The sequence below is a fragment of the Polyodon spathula genome, chromosome 12, assembly GCF_017654505.1.
Source record: "Polyodon spathula isolate WHYD16114869_AA chromosome 12, ASM1765450v1, whole genome shotgun sequence".
NCBI classification, from domain to species: Eukaryota; Metazoa; Chordata; class Actinopteri; order Acipenseriformes; family Polyodontidae; genus Polyodon; species Polyodon spathula.
In genome coordinates, this window is record NC_054545.1 from 19,637,377 (window position 1) to 19,655,680 (window position 18,304).

The 18,304-nt window shown below is 43.3% G+C and overlaps 2 protein-coding genes across 7 annotated transcripts in view; one reads left to right on the forward strand and one right to left on the reverse strand.

Annotated features, from left to right (window-relative positions):
• The first annotated feature begins 1,062 nt into the window (after positions 1-1,062).
• LOC121324355 lies at positions 1,063-4,603 on the forward strand. The gene is made up of 3 exons (XM_041266096.1): positions 1,063-1,811; positions 1,844-2,516; positions 4,598-4,603. Exons 1-3 carry the CDS (start codon positions 1,063-1,065, stop codon positions 4,601-4,603), a joined length of 1,428 nt encoding a protein of 475 aa, XP_041122030.1.
• The window catches only part of smoc1 (SPARC related modular calcium binding 1), a 120,944-nt gene continuing 105,245 nt past the window's right edge, over positions 2,606-18,304 (reverse strand). For 5 of the 6 annotated variants that reach the window (XM_041267362.1, XM_041267357.1, XM_041267363.1 and 2 more), the window contains 2 exons: positions 17,676-17,729; positions 2,606-5,258 (listed from right to left, as the gene is read on the reverse strand). In XM_041267362.1, coding sequence (XP_041123296.1) covers positions 5,242-5,258; positions 17,676-17,729 — 71 coding nt within the window. In that variant the 3' untranslated portion in view covers positions 2,606-5,241. The remainder of the gene's footprint in view (positions 5,259-17,675; positions 17,730-18,304) is intronic. The other variant, XM_041267358.1, reaches the window with a different exon arrangement.

Here is an 18,304-nt window from a genome sequence, read left to right on the forward strand (position 1 = left end):
TGAGGGTTGTGAAGACCTATGTATGTGTGTGCATGGGTTAAGCTACAATTCTATTTTGCCAAAACATCAGGGCCAGCAGTTCTTGTTACACAGCTAGTAAATCTTTATATCTAAACTGTTTCCAACAGGCTTTGAGAAGAACCAACTTGTTTACAAGAATGTCTTGGAAAGCATACAGTGACTATTGAGCCTCCGTCTCGATCTGCTGTAGTAAGTCTCAACGAGCTGTAACTGACATACTTGAATCAGAACACCATTGTTCTGTCTGGCTCCTGCACACCATTATCTATCTGCCTGACAGATGACCTGTGCCTCTGTGTCAAGGACTGATTGCCAGGGCAGAAAGACCACGGGCTGCAGTTGAAGACCTGTGAATTGTAATAGGAAAGACTCTTGATGATGTACTGGGGGGTACTGATCTTATTACCTTGGCAAGATAGATTCATGAATCTCTTGAGTCGCTCTTTTTTAGAACCAGTATTCCAAATTAGATGCAGGGAGCACTCACACACACTCACACGTACATACTCACAGCCCCCTGGGTGATCATGCTGTTCGCATCCCTCAGGAGCTATGTCATTATGAAATGCTTTTGAACTTCACGCTGGATGTCGAATGCCACATGTTGGGCTGCAGACATATGTGCTCCAGCTGCTTCTGGGGATGTTGTGCTCCCTTTGTGCACTGCTGTCCTCTCGGGCACTCCTGATGCCTAGCCAGCACCTAGATTACGCCAATGGCATTCATCCCTGGCACTAGCACAGACCTCAGATTAGCTCAGGACAGAGTCAGCATGTCAGGGCTGAATACTGAGAGCGGAGAGCTTTAACCCTCAGGGTGAAGACTTGAGAACTAAACTTTTGTTTCTGTAGTTCTAGGAATATGACAAGTTTAAGTGCTATAATTTTTTATTATTATTCCATATAGGCTGTTTTAGTGCAAAACAATTTCAATATTTTTTCTTGCTAGTTTTATAATGTCGTCTTTTTTGGTTTCAGAAGAAAATGAAGGCACAATTTGTTCATTTTTTACTAGAAAAGAGGAATATGTAAGCAATCATACATGAGGAGGCGTTGGCTGTCAGTACTCAGGTATGCTGTGAAACACGGGGAGGTGTTGGTTGTGTCAGTACTCAGGTATGCTGTGAGACGCGGGGAGGTGTTGGTTGTGTCAGTACTCAGGTATGCTGTGAGACGCGGGGAGGTGTTGGTTGTGTCAGTACTCAGGTATGCTGTGAGACACGGGGAGGTGTTGGTTGTGTCAGTACTCAGGTATGCTGTGAGACACGGGGAGGTGTTGGTTGTGTCAGTACTCAGGTATGCTGTGAGACACGGGGAGGTGTTGGTTGTGTCAGTACTCAGGTATGCTGTGAGACACGGGGAGGTGTTGGTTGTGTCAGTACTCAGGTATGCTGTGAGACACGGGGAGGTGTTGGTTGTGTCAGTACTCAGGTATGCTGTGAGACACGGGGAGGTGTTGGTTGTGTCAGTACTCAGGTATGCTGTGAGACACGGGGAGGTGTTGGTTGTGTCAGTACTCAGGTATGCTGTGAGACACGGGGAGGTGTTGGTTGTGTCAGTACTCAGGTATGCTGTGAGACACGGGGAGGTGTTGGTTGTGTCAGTACTCAGGTATGCTGTGAGACACGGGGAGGTGTTGGTTGTGTCAGTACTCAGGTATGCTGTGAGACACGGGGAGGTGTTGGTTGTGTCAGTACTCAGGTATGCTGTGAGACACGGGGAGGTGTTGGTTGTGTCAGTACTCAGGTATGCTGTGAGACACGGGGAGGTGTTGGTTGTGTCAGTACTCAGGTATGCGAGGTGTTGGTTGTGTCAGTACTCAGGTATGCTGTGAGACACGGGGAGGTGTTGGTTGTGTCAGTACTCAGGTATGCTGTGAGACACGGGGAGGTGTTGGTTGTGTCAGTACTCAGGTATGCTGTGAGACACGGGGAGGTGTTGGTTGTGTCAGTACTCAGGTATGCTGTGAGACACGGGGAGGTGTTGGTTGTGTCAGTACTCAGGTATGCTGTGAGACACGGGGAGGTGTTGGTTGTGTCAGTACTCAGGTATGCTGTGAGACACGGGGAGGTGTTGGTTGTGTCAGTACTCAGGTATGCTGTGAGACACGGGGAGGTGTTGGTTGTGTCAGTACTCAGGTATGCTGTGAGACACGGGGAGGTGTTGGTTGTGTCAGTACTCAGGTATGCTGTGAGACACGGGGAGGTGTTGGTTGTGTCAGTACTCAGGTATGCTGTGAGACACGGGGAGGTGTTGGTTGTCAGTACTCAGGTATGCTGTGAGACACGGGGAGGTGTTGGTTGTGTCAGTACTCAGGTATGCTGTGAGACACGGGGAGGTGTTGGTTGTGTCAGTACTCAGGTATGCTGTGAGACACGGGGAGGTGTTGGTTGTGTCAGTACTCAGGTATGCTGTGAGACACGGGGAGGTGTTGGTTGTGTCAGTACTCAGGTATGCTGTGAGACACGGGGAGCTGTTGGTTGTGTCAGTACTCAGGTATGCTGTGGGAAGCAACGACACCAACAAGCTGTCTTTCAAGTTCACACCAGCACTCAGACAAACAGAAAGAAAACAATAGATACATCTGGATATTTTTCTATTTATTTCAAATAAAAAAGTCAACAGGCTATAGTGAAAATCTATGTTTGTTTTCCATAAGTAACAGAGTAAGTAAAGATTTATGAGACAGGTAGAATGGAGAGGTTTGGGTGTTGCTTTTGTTCCTTTAAAAGTAGTTACACTTTGGTGGTTCACACACCACTAGAAAGCTCCAATTGCACTGATGGACAGTTTTGAATTCCAAGTACACTGTAAGCTCGCAGTTGCACCATGGACCATACACAATATAAATGAACTTACTCCCACTCCATTAATCTTTCTCTGTCTTACTGAATAGGGAGCACTGTTTGAACAATGTAATGCGTGATTAAACCATTTCACAATGTCTGCTTTCCCAGACAGATTGTGCTTCTCTGAACTTTGTACAATCAAATATTTGTAATCGTGGTGCTGCTCTAGAATAATAATGTTTCACAGAGTGCAGATACAAAGCACAATTTTCAACTGCTATAATTACAGTCAAATGTGTAAAAATAAAGTTACCTATTTGTGTTAATTATCTAAGTTGTGCAATGTAACTTTTAACACTGGTATAAATACACCATTTCCAATTACTAAAGTGTTACAATTCATTCAGTTTATTCATTGTCTTTTTTTCAATATTGGCAATTTAAAGTTAGGTACTTATCTTTACTAAAAACATTACACACTTGAACTATAATATATAAAACAAATGCTTTTTAAACTAAACTTTGTTACCTATTACAGATTTTTTAATGTCTTAATGTTGTCCACTTTAAAAGTGGACATAATTCAAAACCCACCTTGCTGAGGAAGTGGTTGTTTCAATGTCATTTTAATTTAGTTTATTTACACTTCCCTACAACTCCAACTCAACTAAAACTACAACTGAAGACTGATTTCGGATTCTCCAGACAAGCTGGAAGCCAAGTGGAGACTGTCATAGTGCACAATGTTAACAACTCAACATTGCAGCAGTAGAACCCAGGATGAAATATAAAAAAGGGAATCGTTATAAATACCCAATACAATGCCATCTGAACCTCCTAGATATTGAACTGATCTAATACACTGTTTGCATCACCTGCTATGGAGACGCTGGTCTCTGGGTGGCTGGTATTGTGGTAGGAGTCCCAACACACAGTCCTGCAGCTTGATCCCAGGGCAACAAACAGCAAGGGCAGCACATCTACTGAGAACTCCTTACTGCAAACACTCTTAAAGGAAAAACAAAACCCACACCTTACAAGTGTAACCAAAGGCCAACAAGACAGATATTTACACAGTAAGCATTCACCTTGAGAGCTGTAATGGCTTTATTTTACAAGTTACTTGCTATTGTATTAAAAATCCTTTCATTTTGAGACTACCGACAAAAGCTGCCACCATTTAACAATCTCACCTTGGCAGCCTGCACAGCAATGCATCTCCCCCTGGCAGCTTGCACTTAAATAGATCTCCCCTTGGCAGCTTGCACTGAAATGCAGTCCTGCCTGGTTTTCCTGTTGGCAGCTTGCACTGAAATGTGGGGAAATTAACTTGTATGCTCCATATCCTTTTCAATGCATTTGGTAAGAAACCTATCAGATCTCAGATAAAGCGCTATTTACTGTTATCTGGAAAGAGGGGCCGCTAGGTCGAGTGCACAGATCTGTATTTACACTGAATGGCCAAATGAATAGAGAACTCACTTAATAGCCCACAATGCACTGCTCCCAAAGCCGTGTTTTGCACTGTGTTGAAGGTGCCTATGATTTGGGCCTCTGCAGCACATGGTCAGTTGTTGGTCACAATACATTACACACGTCTGTGGTCTCGATCTGTCACGACCTGCTTGTGGCAGGATTCATGCTTTCTGCTGGTGGTTTTCTGCAAGCATTGAAATTCCAGGAATGCCCCAGGGGCTGTCTTGATTAACAGGCCGGCCACACGCATACTCACTACCAACCTCTTGCAAATTCACTGAGATCCTTGTTTTCTCATAATTGTGGCTGCAGGTGTAGTCAATTCAATTGCATGTGACATCACCGCTTACATACATTGTGGACTATGGGGTTTTTCTCATTTACCTACATTATGCATGTTTTGTTGGCCACTCAGTGTTTGAAAGTCATATTATTACAATGACTGGGAAGGACCTAATGGTCGGGGACTGGGACTAAAAACTGCTGGCAACATGTGGACAGAGCATTGGTCTGGAGGAAGAAATACATTTTGCTGACAGGTTGGTAGTACATGGAAAATGCATTTCCATGGTCATTTGAATGAGCGAGAAAACAAATGCATGGGCCAAAATGGGCCAAAAAGTGGATCAAGGCCCATACTAGCACACAAAGGGGCAGAATGGACAGTATATCACGCAGAAGTCATAAAAGACTGCTTTTCAAACCAGTAGCTGTTTCTGTCAATGTTTATGGTTATACTTAAAAAAAAAAAAAAAAAAACACTAAACAGGTAACGTTTCATAATTTCGTTTTTTAGAAAGTGCAAATATTTTGGTGCCACTTTTTTGCTTTAATTGTTATTGCTTTTTTCTTCTTTTTATGAGTGCTTGCAAATTAAAGCCTGCTGCTGTTGTCTTCCTCTGCTCTCTCTCTCTCCCTCTGTTTCTCTCTCTCTCAGCTCATGAGATTGTCCCTCTTCAGACCAGACGTCCTACTGGGAACAGAAAGAAGGCATCAGTCTCGGCACAGTGTCACAACCACTTTGTGAGTAGAACTTGCTATTACACACTGTATTCTACATTGCATCTGTAAGAAGGAAACCTGGTCAAAAAACAACCAACCAAGTCTAGTTTATTCTGTTCCAATTGGCAAAGCAAATACAGGTGGGCCTATTGGTTTTTGAGTGGGCTAACCAACAATGTTATTCTGTGTGAGTAATGAAAATATATATTTTTATATAAGTTGAGAAAAATGTACTCTTTATAATTTTTAACTCAAAAAGCTAGTTTCACAGACCACCGATTAGCTCTAATCTTAGACTATCCAATGTCACTGCAGGTTAGGCAGTGATCTATGAAACCAGCCACTAATCATGATTGCTTGTGCCCCATTACATTCCAGAAGGACCCTTCACTGAGTAGTGTAGGTACTGTATTCAAGGGGTGAAAGGGCGGTTCATGGCCATCCTCTATGAACGTGCATGTAGTATTCTGTTTATATAACAAGCACATTTTTTGGAAAGAAAGTATGTTTAAGCCTATTTTAACTGTAGATGTCAGAGAATGATGTTCAAATAGGGTTTTCTATTCCATCTCATTGTTACTAATATCAAAAACTTGTACAAAGAATTAAAGAATGTCCTTGTAGTACAATTCATACAGTCATTCCAAATAAAGAATGTCCTTATAGTACAATTCATGCATTCATTACAATTAAAGAATGTTCTTATAGTTTGGATTCCACTGGACAAGGCAGTGGGAGGGATAGCTCTATAAGGATAACAAGAGCAGTGAGGCGGTAAAGTTTGAGACAGACCCCGCAGCGCTCCCCAGGGGGCATGGGGCTCCTTTGGGAGCGATCAATCACCTGGAGCAGCCTGGAAAAGTTTGATCGCAGGGGGAGTTCAACTTGGATTCTAAGATTGCTTGCAGATGGGGTGAAAGGGGGGCAGTGCAGGAAATGAAGTGTGAAATTCCACGCAGGGCAATGCATTCAGTTAGGCAGCTCAATTCTATTCTTCTACTTTCTGGTGCTTCCTTACTCACATTGGTTTCTGTTGAACATTGCCCTCATTGAGCTCACAATTATAAGTGACAGTTTCCATACCCTGCACATGCCTGTTTAAAATGGTGCTTGCGATGAATTCATTATACTTGGCCAAGAGCATTTTTTTCCAAGCTCAAGATTTTGATCCAGGTTTGAAAGCTGTTCAAGTGCAATTGGTCATTAAAGCTATTTCTTTAAGTATAGTTTCAAGTTTCTGAGCCAGTTAGAAAGGTGGTGATCAGTAGGAAACCAAAATGTCAAATTGAAGGGTATCGTTAGAATTACCAAGTGCTCAGCTTCACCAAAACTCTACATCTCTGTCCTGTGTGGTATTGTTCCGGGTCTTGATGTCACCACTTAGCAGGCCTCGTGTCATATGGTGTCCAAAGCGGGATAAACAGCCTCCAAGTCAGACCAGGGAAAGTGCATTTTTTTTTGTTTGTTTTTTTCAAAGTGTTTTTTTTTTGTGTTGGTTTTTGGGGAAAAAAAAAAGAAAGAAATGGAAGGCTGGAGCTGGAAAGATAGATGCCAGGAACTGGAGGACCTCCTCAGTGGTCTGGAGGACCAAGGCTGGTGCCTTGCCTGTGGGGAGTTCGGCCACCAGGTGGGAGAGGAGGAACCGGCCCAGGAGAGGAAGGTACGGAGAAGTTGGCAGAGAGGGGGGAAAGGTGAGGAGGAAGCAGAAGGAGCCAAGATGGTACACCCTGTGCATTGCCTATGGGCATGAGGACGAGGACTGCCCAGAGCAGGAGCCAGAGGATGAGGAGCCCGAACGTCCTACGCGTGAGTGGGAGAAGCCTGAGCACCCAACATCCAGAAGGGGGGAGCACAGGCATCTACAGCCCGCAAAGGGGGAGTTGGTGCGTTCACAGCTCCAGAAGGGGAAGGCAGAGCGTCCACAGCCCAAGTCTACACCAGCAGAGGAAGAATACCTGCTGGTTTCACCTCCACTGCAGTGAGAAGAGTACCTGCCATTGCCTCACCGAAGTCCGAAGTGTCCAGCGTCAGTGGGAGAAATCCTGCCAGAGGGAGAGCCGCACCAGTTCCCTGCAAGAAAGGGAGAGCCGCACCAGTCCCCTGCAAGAGAGGGAGAGCCGCACCAGTCCCCTGCAAGTGAGGGAGAGCCGCACCAGTCCCCTCCGTCGTGAGGAGACTACACGCTGCTCCCACCTCCGTTGCAAGGAGACTACACACTGCCTCTGTCTCCACCACCTCCAGGAGCAGAGCAGCAGGAGCTGCCTCTACCTCCACCACCTCCACCGCAAGGAGCAGAGTAGCAGGAGCTGCCTCTGCCTCCGCCACCTCCACCGCAAGGAGCAGAGCAGCAGGAGCTGCCTCTGCCTCCGCCACCTCCACAAGCAGAGGATGAATACCTGCTGGTATCACTTCCCCCACCATCACGAGGAAAGGAGCTGGAGCTACCTCTGCCTCCATCACCATCAGGGGGAGAGGAGCAGGAGCTGCCTCTCCCTTCACCAGAAGGACCAGGACTAGATGCTGGCGGTCCTCGGCAGCCCTTGCATAGGCTGCTGAGGGAAGCAAGGAGAAGAACCGGCCAGCCGCAGTGGCCGAGAAGAGGACCAAAACCCGCACCCCAGCTTGTCCTGACTCCACGCACATCATTGCTTGGGGATGCCTGCACGACACTGCCCAAGGATGCCTTCACGTCATCGCTCGGGGATGCCTGCCTCGCTTCGCCCAAGGATGCCTGTCTGGATCACCTGGGGTTGCCTGCTGCTCCGCAACGCCCAGAGGTTGCCTACTGCTCCACATCGCCTGTGGAGCCACCGGTTACAGGGTATGAGGGAGAAGCGAAGCTCCTGCTGCTGCTTCTATGGCCAGGGGCTCCCCTCCAGAGTTCGCCTCCCGAGAGTCCGCTGTTGCCTTCACCTGGGGTCGCCAGAACTGCCTCGCCAGTGGTCGCCATCAGCTCTGCTTGGCCGTAGGGGTCAGTGTGGCCAGAGCCCCACCAGAGGGAGCTGCCGGCTATGAAGAAGGGGGAGAAGTCAGGAGACCACCTCTTCCCGCAGCAATTTTGTGGCAGGAGTTCTTGTGTCTGGAGTCCCACAGGAGGGAGCTGCTGACTGAGAAGGGGGGAAAGGTCAGGAGACCACCTTCCTCAGCAGCCTTTCCGCCAAGGGAGTGGACCACCATGCTGTCAGCCGAGCCACTACTGGCAGGGGAGCTGACAGCATTTTCAGCCATGGGCCCAGTGAAGCCCCCCAAGACTTTGACCTGGACTGCTGGGTTTTTAAGGGGGGAGGTGGCCGTTGAGGCCAGGCGTGCTTCGCACAAGGGGGGGAGGTATATGTGGCAAAGTGCCCCTCCCCTGGGCTATTTATTAGTGTTGTATGTTACGTGTAGTGTGTTAATGTTGGTGTATAGTCATTGGTATATGGGATATAAATGGGTCTGTGTAACACGAGTGGTTTAAAATGTATATTTGTATTTAGGCACGAGGATTGCACAGGACTTCACGTGCAGGTAAAATGTAATAATATGCGAGCATGGGGAATTGCACTTTATTAATTCATGTGCAGCTGTACCAAGACTCCAATTTAATGATTGATTAGTAATCGAGTCTCGGTATCATCTTTATCATCATTATCTTTATTTTCTGTTTGTTCATTTATTAAATACTGAGCGCAAGAAAGCGCTCATCTTCACCAAAACTTCACGTCTCTGTCCTGTATGTTATTGTTCTGGGTTTGATGTCACCACTCAGCCAGCCTCGTGACAATGCTAAAGAAAACTAAACTGAATTTCAGTACCACAGTTCAAAATGTGGTATTCCTTATTTGAGTTTGTAGAGCAGTTCAGTGTACATGCATTTGCACAAGACCTCAATTTAGAAGCACTCCTGTGCCATCAACACCTTAACCAAAAGTACAAGTAGTAGTACAATGTCATCAAATTTGGGGGAGTGGTTTTCCCAGAGGTCTTTTTCAAAGTATCATATTAGGGGTTCTAAAAGATTTCTATTCCGACTTGGTGTGTGTGTGTGTGTGTGTGTGTGTGTGTGTGTGTGTGTGTGTGTGTGTGTGTGTGTGTGTGTGTGTGTGTGTGTGTCTGTGATAAACAGAAGTATGGGCGCCTCCATTATATCCCTGTATGCACTCACTAATACGAATCTGAAAGACATACAGGATAAATTTAATTGAATAATTATATAATCACAAGAATGAGAGTTGTACTATTTCCATCACAATGCCATCTTAGCGCTTCCTCCTTTCATGATCGGAAGCGGGAGAAACAGAGGAGAAGAGTGACTGTCAGAACAGAGCATTGGAGAGAGAGGCTGTCAGAGAAGAATGACTGTCAGCCCACAGCACTGATGAGAGAGGCTGTCAGAGAAGAGTGACTGTCAGCCCACAGCACTGATGAGAGAGAGGCAGAGAAGAGTAACTGTCAGACCAGAGCATTGGAGAGAGAGGCTGTCAGAGAAGAATGACTGTCAGCCCACAACACTGATGAGAGAGGCTGTCAGAGAAGAGTGACTGTCAGCCCACAGCACTGATGAGAGAGAGGCAGAGAAGAGTGACTGTCAGACCAGAGCACTGGAGAGAGGCTGTCGGAGAAGAGTGACTGTCAGCCCACAGCACTGAAGAGAGATGTTGTCAGAGAAGGGAGCTGCTGCTGCTAAAATGCTGTAAATGTTTCAAAAACAGCATTTAAATAAATTAAATTAACTTGCATTTTCTAAAGTGGAAAGTGACTCATGCTGTTTTTTTCTTTTTAAAATCACTGATAATTTATGCCAAGATCCTGACCTCAGTGGCAGCTGCGAGAAATTAAAACAAGAACAAAACGCATCTGAGCAAACTGAGCTGCATGACTGTCACGGCAGTGACGTGAACACATGCAGCTCCATAAAGAGTTTCTTAAACACCAGTGCATTTTACCACATATCCCAGACAGACAGTCAAGTATCACAATGAGAGATGAGAATATTTACATACAAGAGCAGGCCATTCGGCCCATTCATGCTGGTCTACCTTACAGTAGCTGGCTGATATCAAAACATTGTCAAGTCAGATTTTGAAGGATTATTTAGCTACAGTATTAGATGTTTTACTGTAACTCTGTAATCCAGCTCTCAAGCGAACATTTATGTGCATCCAAAAGATGGTCCTAAAAAAACTATAAACAACAATGGATTGTCCACAGTGTATTTTTAGTACTCCATTTTATGACAATTTTGCATGGGAACCGTTCTCAGTGTATGTAACTTCACAGATCATACCCATGTTAATTAGGACACTTTGAGTCAGGTTCTCAAAGCTATTTACTCCAAATTGTCATGAGTGCAATATTTCACTAAAAGGAAAAAAACAAACAAAACATGAGGTTATTACCATACCCTGGTTCCTTGAAATCAAAATGTAATCATTTACTGCCTAAAGATATGACTCCTGAAAATTGAATGCCTCCAACTTTTCGTCCTGTCAACATAGTATGCGAAGGCCCGAACTGGTGGAATGGGCAGACCGTATGGTGCTGTCGCTCTCTGTCACTCTGTCAAACGGAGTGTGACCTTTGAATGCAGAGGCTTAAATTGAGGCTTTAGGAGTGCAATTAGCACCATGTTTCGCTCTAGCGAGGAACAATGCCCTTCATAGCTGGCCAAAGCTGTCAAGCCCCTTTCAAAAAATGCCCGCCAAAAAGACAGCTCCTGGGAGACTGAGCCAATCTTAACATGGCAAGCTGAAATAGCTGCCATATAACAGAGAGCGGTCAATAGCAGGCTGGAACATGGTCATTACTGGGGCTGGAAAAGGGCTGGTACTGGTTCAGAACTGGTTTGGAACCTGGTGGACACTGGTTCAGTGAACTTAGCATGGTATTGTATGGCTCCACCAGTTTGCTGTCACCATGGGTGTCAACTTACAGGGATGCCAACCTGTAAAAGCCACTGGCAAAACCACTCAGTCAGTGCCAACACGAGGCTGAGGGAAGCCTGCTTGTCAGAATGAGCTAACAGCCTTTGCAATAGTGATACTAAAAAGCTGTCACCAAAACAGCATCTGAAGTTATACGCAACATCTGAAGCCTGGTCCTGTGCTGTGCTGCTGAGCCTAGCAGCTGCTCCAGCTGCTCCAGAGTAGGGTTGCCAATTGTCTAGTTTTGCAGCAAAAGTCAGGTTCTTGAGAATCTTGCTTACTCACTGTTCTTTGCTGTTTAGGTAGTTCCATTCTTGCTGAGCCTGTCCTTTTAACGCTCCACTATGCAAACTTAAACATGTATTCCATTTACTGCTTACCGGGATACGATTACTGAGCATCTATATTTAAACAAGAATCAGTGTCTGTAAAATAAGAAAATACATACGAGAAAAGACTTTCTCAACTAAAAAACAGTAAGCTATGCAGCTGGTGGAGAGAGCACAGAATCAGAATTATGTTGCTGGATTCCTGGGAAAGAGTAACTTGAGCCGATGGCTTCACGTGGGGCACAAGGCCACAGCGGGATGTAACTAGCAACAGGCTGTAGTACACACAAATACTCAAAAAACTATTACAGCTATTTGTTCACATACAAAATGTGTAAAAACACATAAAATGTATAAGATATAAGATATAAGCAACAAGTATACTTATCTGAACAAGGCTCTCCTGTCAGGTCAGTCTTTAAAGGAAAAATGATGTGGAGACCTGTGAACGCAGCTCTTTTGTGCCCTCTGGGGCAGGGCCATGACTGCATCACAGGCTGAAAGAGCAGATTTCCTATAAAGTATTCAGGATTCGGGGCTTTAGGAGGTAAATACCCGTTCGGTAATGGTTATCATTTCGTACATGAAAGTGAACACCATTGCAATTCTAAAATGATTAAGAAACAACTTACAAGACTACTCACTAGTGTATATGTTAAAAGTTGTTTACTTTTGGTTTGGAAACGTTATTGGGTGCATTTCCCCTCTCTGCTAATGAGGATTTGGAGTCAATAACTTTGAGAATCTAGCTCTCTATGTTCTTTGGTACGTGTTAATGAAATCTAGTTTTTTTGTTTTTTTTTTGAGTAAAGCATCTCAGTCATCTTTAGTTATTCAAATACAACTTGCAAGCTAGACCCCAGTTTATTTATTTTATCAGGAACAGGACACACAAAATGACATCAAGTTTGCGTGACAAAACCTTCAAACACTGTCACGATATGAGTGTATCCAGACTCAAGTGTATGTATCACAGTGGTATGAAAGTTTGTTCAATGTTGTTTGCGGGGTCATCAAGAATGAACTGCACTGGCACAATGTGACACCTTCAGGCTGCACTGATAGCATAGAGACCTCCCTAGTGTGGCTTCCCATGGGCTGTTGAAGCTTGTAACAGCTAGGGTCTTGAACTCACCCAGCAGGTACAGTGGTACTTAATTACTGCAACACCTTGTACTCCCTGCATAAAAATGCACCCCTGGCTTGAAAGATTCTGAGATGCTTTTCAAAAGCCTTGCTGTTTAACCTGGCAGGCCTGTGTATAATAGCTGTTGAAAGGTCTGACGTTATGGCCATTAAAGTTCACTGTTTGTGTTGAAGACACTGGGCCAGTATAAACACGTGAGCTCACGGCTCTTGTTGGTGCTGCTGTGGTTACCAGGGAAACAGGGTTAGAAGAGGCCCAGGGAATCCTAGGCCTCCACACAGCCAGGAGACAGGGGACAGGGCAGTGAGCTGGCCCACAAGGGAAGCTGGCTGGGAGACTGCAAGGTTACCTCAGAGTGAAGGTTAATTGAGGTAACTAGCGGCATTTATCAGGAAACAAGCTAACAGCAGGGAGATTTCAGTGAAATTAATGGGGGGGGGGGGGGTCAGGATTGGTAGCTTGTTGGAATTCAAGTTTCATTGCCCAGTTTAATTAAAAGGCAAGGTATTCCTGTACCGATTTTTTCACTGACCTCCAAAGCCAGTTTGTTTGTTTGCTTTAACACGCATTGGATTCCTTTGGCATAGACTGATACAGCACTGTAACAACTGTTGTTAAAGTGCTGTTCTGTACCTGTTGTTAAAGTGCTGTTCTGCACCTGTCCACACAAGGTATCACAGTGCTGTTTTGCAATCATTTTCACATATTGTCTTTGCATAGTATACATGCATGTGGCGGAATGTCCCGCCCCTTTGTTTATTATTTATTTTAATATTATGATTTATATGTATATTGATGGCGAAAACCAATATTATTTATTATTGTTTTATTTTAAAAACCTTGTGAGGATGCGTGACTGATCAGCTACTGATTGTAACTAGCTGACAGTCACGCATCCTTATTAAACTCGCGAAGAATGTGACTGAGGGATAATAAGATAATTGTTAGCCAGTTAATCCCTTGGTCACCACTACAAGAACCTGCAGTTTGGGCTGCAACGGGCAGGAGAGTGTCAGAGGCGAGACGTGAGTCTAAAACACTGTGTTTTATTGTTGGTTTGTTTGTTTGGCCAACGTGCCCTTTTGTTTTGTGCAAATCTTTATGTTTATTATTTAATAAACGCTGAGCACCGTAGCGTCTTAGTTTTCCCCACCAGTTCCCGCTCGTGTGTGTTCCTTTCTGGTCTGATGTCGCCGCTGCAGCCACCATGTTCACAGTGCAATACCGCATTTTGGTTTTTTAGACACAGTGATGTACATGACATAGTTCATTTAAAATGCCCTGGCATTAATAAAGCAATTACAATGTAGTAGAACGACTCTTTTGGAGATATGATAGTCTTACATATTCGATGGACCCCTACCAATTAATTGGATATGACAGGGTCTTCTTCAAATGATTTCTAGCTGTCAGTCCCTCATTTACTGGGCTATCCACACAATTATGAAAGATGCACATTTTTTTATTTAACAGACAGGCTTATTCACGATTTAAGAATTCATTAATCTAGTCACTGGTCTACTCTTACAGAGAGAGAGGAGCTCACGACAGATTCATTTCTTCAACATCTGAGAGAGAATTATTAAAATATGAAATCAGGTTCTTTAAATAGCGCAATGAAGGGATTAGTGGAACGCTGAGGTCAGGGATCAGAAATGAGTAGGGGCTGTGTCTTAACTGGAGACAGTGTGTCCGTCTGTGATAATCTGCTCGTTCCAGGTAGCAGGATACCTGCTCCGATCAGGTTTTTTACATGTCTTTTTATTTTATCCTTGGGGCTTTGGGTTGAACTGCATGCAAAGCCAATGGCTTTTCTTCTGGGTTCCAGCTCTCCCACAAGACAAAATTTAGCACAAAACTTGGATTTTAACAGCTGTTTCTGATCTGCCGGGACCAAGCTGCTTTGAGTTCTTTTGTGGGTTTATACTGCTGGAGGCATCAGTCTCTTTCGTAGGACCAACTTGAACTCTGAGTCTCTAATGTGGAATTGTCTGACATGCTCTGCAGGTAGCCTCACATTGAGGCTGCACCAAAACCACCTGGAGAAGCAACCCTGAGCTCCCAGTCTAGAGTCGGCTACACAGGGAGGTCCTATGTTCCAGGGGTTGACTGACCAGATGTCTTAGTTTGCACTTTCAATCTGTGGTTGTGATCCTCACCTTGTCTAATTTCTATTCGGTCGCAAGAGCAAATTATTTTAATGAGTATGTCATCCCACGAGTGGTGTGGTACCCCATAATCCATGCACTTTCTAGGAGTGATGAATGAGTCAAGAACCAATTATAGTTTGAAGCAAAGCCAGAGACGTACTGCTTAAAGAGTAAGTAGCGGGGTTCTGAAAAATATAGTTACACATCCCCACGTACTGTTACAACTGTCTAAATAACTTTGCTGTAATTTTGATTTCATTGTTAGCATCCTGACAACTTTTACACTTATAACTAGGTTTGCTACTTGTCAATGTTAATCGGTAAAGTTCGTTAAATGTCGCATTCCCCAAAAATATGAGTTTGACAAATAAATTTACATATGATAAACGTCTGTAAAACCATTCGCTATTTTTTATTTTCTTACCAAAATTAATAATATAGAAATCCTCTCTAGTTTGTGTAGTTTTTATGCTTGCTGTCTGTCCCGTCTCCATTGCACTCTGAATGGCTAGGGGTCACTGTCAGTCATCTCAGTGGTCCCTTAGTAGGCTACTGTAGTTTCACTGTCAGTCATTTCATCCTGTTCTGACAGACCTTGTTGACAAGGAGCAGGAGAGGGGCAGAGCTCAGAATAATAAGTGCAAGTTACTTCTGTTCAGCTATCATGTTTTCTTCTGTGCATATTATTTTTACTCGTAAAAGTATGCTATACATTTATGTAATACACTTTTATATGCTGCGCTTTCTATGGTTTAGTTGAGACAATCTTTTAATTTGTGTAGGAACTTATCTATACAAGGTGTGGCTCTGCTGTGACCAAACGTTATTTCAATTACAATGTAGGTAACCGTGGTTTTGTTGCATGTTGAATATGATAAAGGCATTTCACTAAATGAGATGTTTCTCAATGACATAAAAGTCTTTTTTTTAAAGCATAAAAGTCAATTTCACCAATTCGCTGCCTGAATTTGAAAAATAAATATAGAAAATTTATTTCTAAAATAAATATTGATATTAATTGTCAATTTTGCAATAAAATAAAAATCACACAGTAGCAAGCCTTTGAGATCTGTCCTGAAATCATTGCAGGAAGAGCAATATAAAAATAAAAATAACAGCAAGTGCTCCGGCTTTTCTGTTCCGTACCACATCATGGATCGTTATTGCTGTGTGACATGTTTGACAATGTACCATTTTGAAAACACCTTTGAAACAAACTTTAGAGTTCTAAGTGTAAAAAGTAGTCAGGATGTGAACAATGAAAAGAAAAATTACAGGTATGTTATTTAAAGAGTTGTAGCAACATGTGAGGATGTGTAACGCTATATTTGTTTGAACTTCTCTACTTACTCTTTAAGTATACAAATCTTGGAAGAACAGGAGGACATCATAAGCTTGATATCTGTTATTAGATCCTGCTACTATTTCACGTATTGTTACTATTATGTATTCTGTACTTTCCACTGAATTTAGTGTACTATTTCGTGTATTCTGCACTTTCCACTGTATTCAGTGTACTATTTCATGTATTCTGCACTTTCCACTGTATTCAGTGTACTATTTCATGTATTATGCACTTTCCACTGTATTCAGTGTACTATTTCATGTATTATGCACTTTCCACTGTATTCAGTGTACTATGCACTATGCTACTATCATGTATTATTTACTTTCCACTGTATATCATGTTTTATGCATTTCTCTATTTGAAGTATTATGGATTTTCTTGTATTTACTGCATCTTGTAACACGCTTTGTGATGGTGTTCCACTATGAAAGGCGCTATATAAAATAAAGATTGATTGATTGATTGATAACCCAGAAAGTGCACAAGCTCCCTCACAGTATTAGTAAAGTAATTCCCTCCTCTAGTTGCAGGCTGCCAAATTAGAAGCAAACTGTCCGTGGGGACCGCCGCTCGCTGCTCACTTCATGCAAATAATCAAGCGTCAAAAAATCACAGACGACGCATCACCTATTTATGACTTTCCCAAAAAATAAAAAAAAAGGTTAATTCTCTGTACGTCTTTTAAACTGCTGACCGGTGATTTTATTAAACACATTCCAAGCATCAAAATGTCAGCTTGTTTTGAATTCCCACAGAGCTAGAAAACCATTCATCGTAGACCAAGGAAGCAAAAACACAACGAAGAAAAAGCAAGTGTTTATAGCTGGCTGGGACTTAAAAGCAATGGGTCTATTTTCAGGTAGTGGTCCCGTCTCAACTGTTTTCATTTGCCACATAAATATTTTACCACCAAGCCATTGTTTTCATTTCAGAAACAGGCAGGCGCTAAAACACTACTTCAGTACTCTATAGCATGGCTATATAATAGGCTATGTTGTGTGATACATGGCTGTTACAGATTCTGCCCTGTCCCAGGTTGAAAGTGTGTGGGGTTGTACCTAGTAAAAAGCGCACCTTGCATTTCAGAACTGAGGACCCGCCACTCACTTTTATTGACCTTTTCTAGTACTGCACTCACTTCATGGTGAAACCAGAGTGTAATAAAGGGGTATAGGTTCAAACCATTTGAATGTGTGCACCTTTTAGTTTTTTTTTTTCAGTATTTGACAGCTGTATTTCTAGTATTAGTGGCTGGCAGCTATATTTCCAGTGGTTTTAATCCTGACATGAGGGTATACTTTCAAATTTTCAAAGACTGGAGTAATCACTTTGATATCAATCTGCCCCACTGTCAATCAATCTTGAGTGAAATGTCCATTAATCAATTAACCATATCTTTATCAAGTCAAATGTACAATTAGTAAGCTCAGTCATTCTACTGATAACACAGTCAATGTCAGGAGTGCCTGGAACTGAATGGAAGCTGGTCAAAGTAACAATCTGTTTCTTACTGAAGGAACTGACTCCTTGCCTTTTCCCTGGATGGATGCTTCCGACGGCACTACCTGGGGAGGAGGCAGAAAGGAGAAATTAAACATTACTGATGATTATATACACACAAGATTCCCAACTCCACGATCACCTGCTTTCTATCCAGGGGTTAGACCACATAACATTGCGGATGTCGTTATACAGCAACCATTTACCCCAAAGAAAGCCTTAAGAATAGCAGATCACAGTATCATCAGAAAGGACAACTTTACTGGTTTGGAACAAACTCAGAAATGGATATGGTACAGCAATACATGACCAGCATGTACTGGTAAAACATTTAGGGCCTCATTTACAAAAAGGTACTAAACAACATGGTGCACCATAACTGCAATTGGTGCGCATGTTCATGATTTCTGCGTTTACCATTGCAACTGTATTCATTATTGTGCGAAATAGGGGGCATATTATGACGCACACTGATTTTATTGGGCCACGCTATGGTAATCAGAATGAATATGTGATTCGTATGGTAATGCATGATAATGTAGTGCATTTAATAGTGCTTTTTATACAAAAGTATCGCAAAGCACTGCACAGAAAAAAAGAACAAACCATAATATATTTGAATAGCATGTCATACATACAA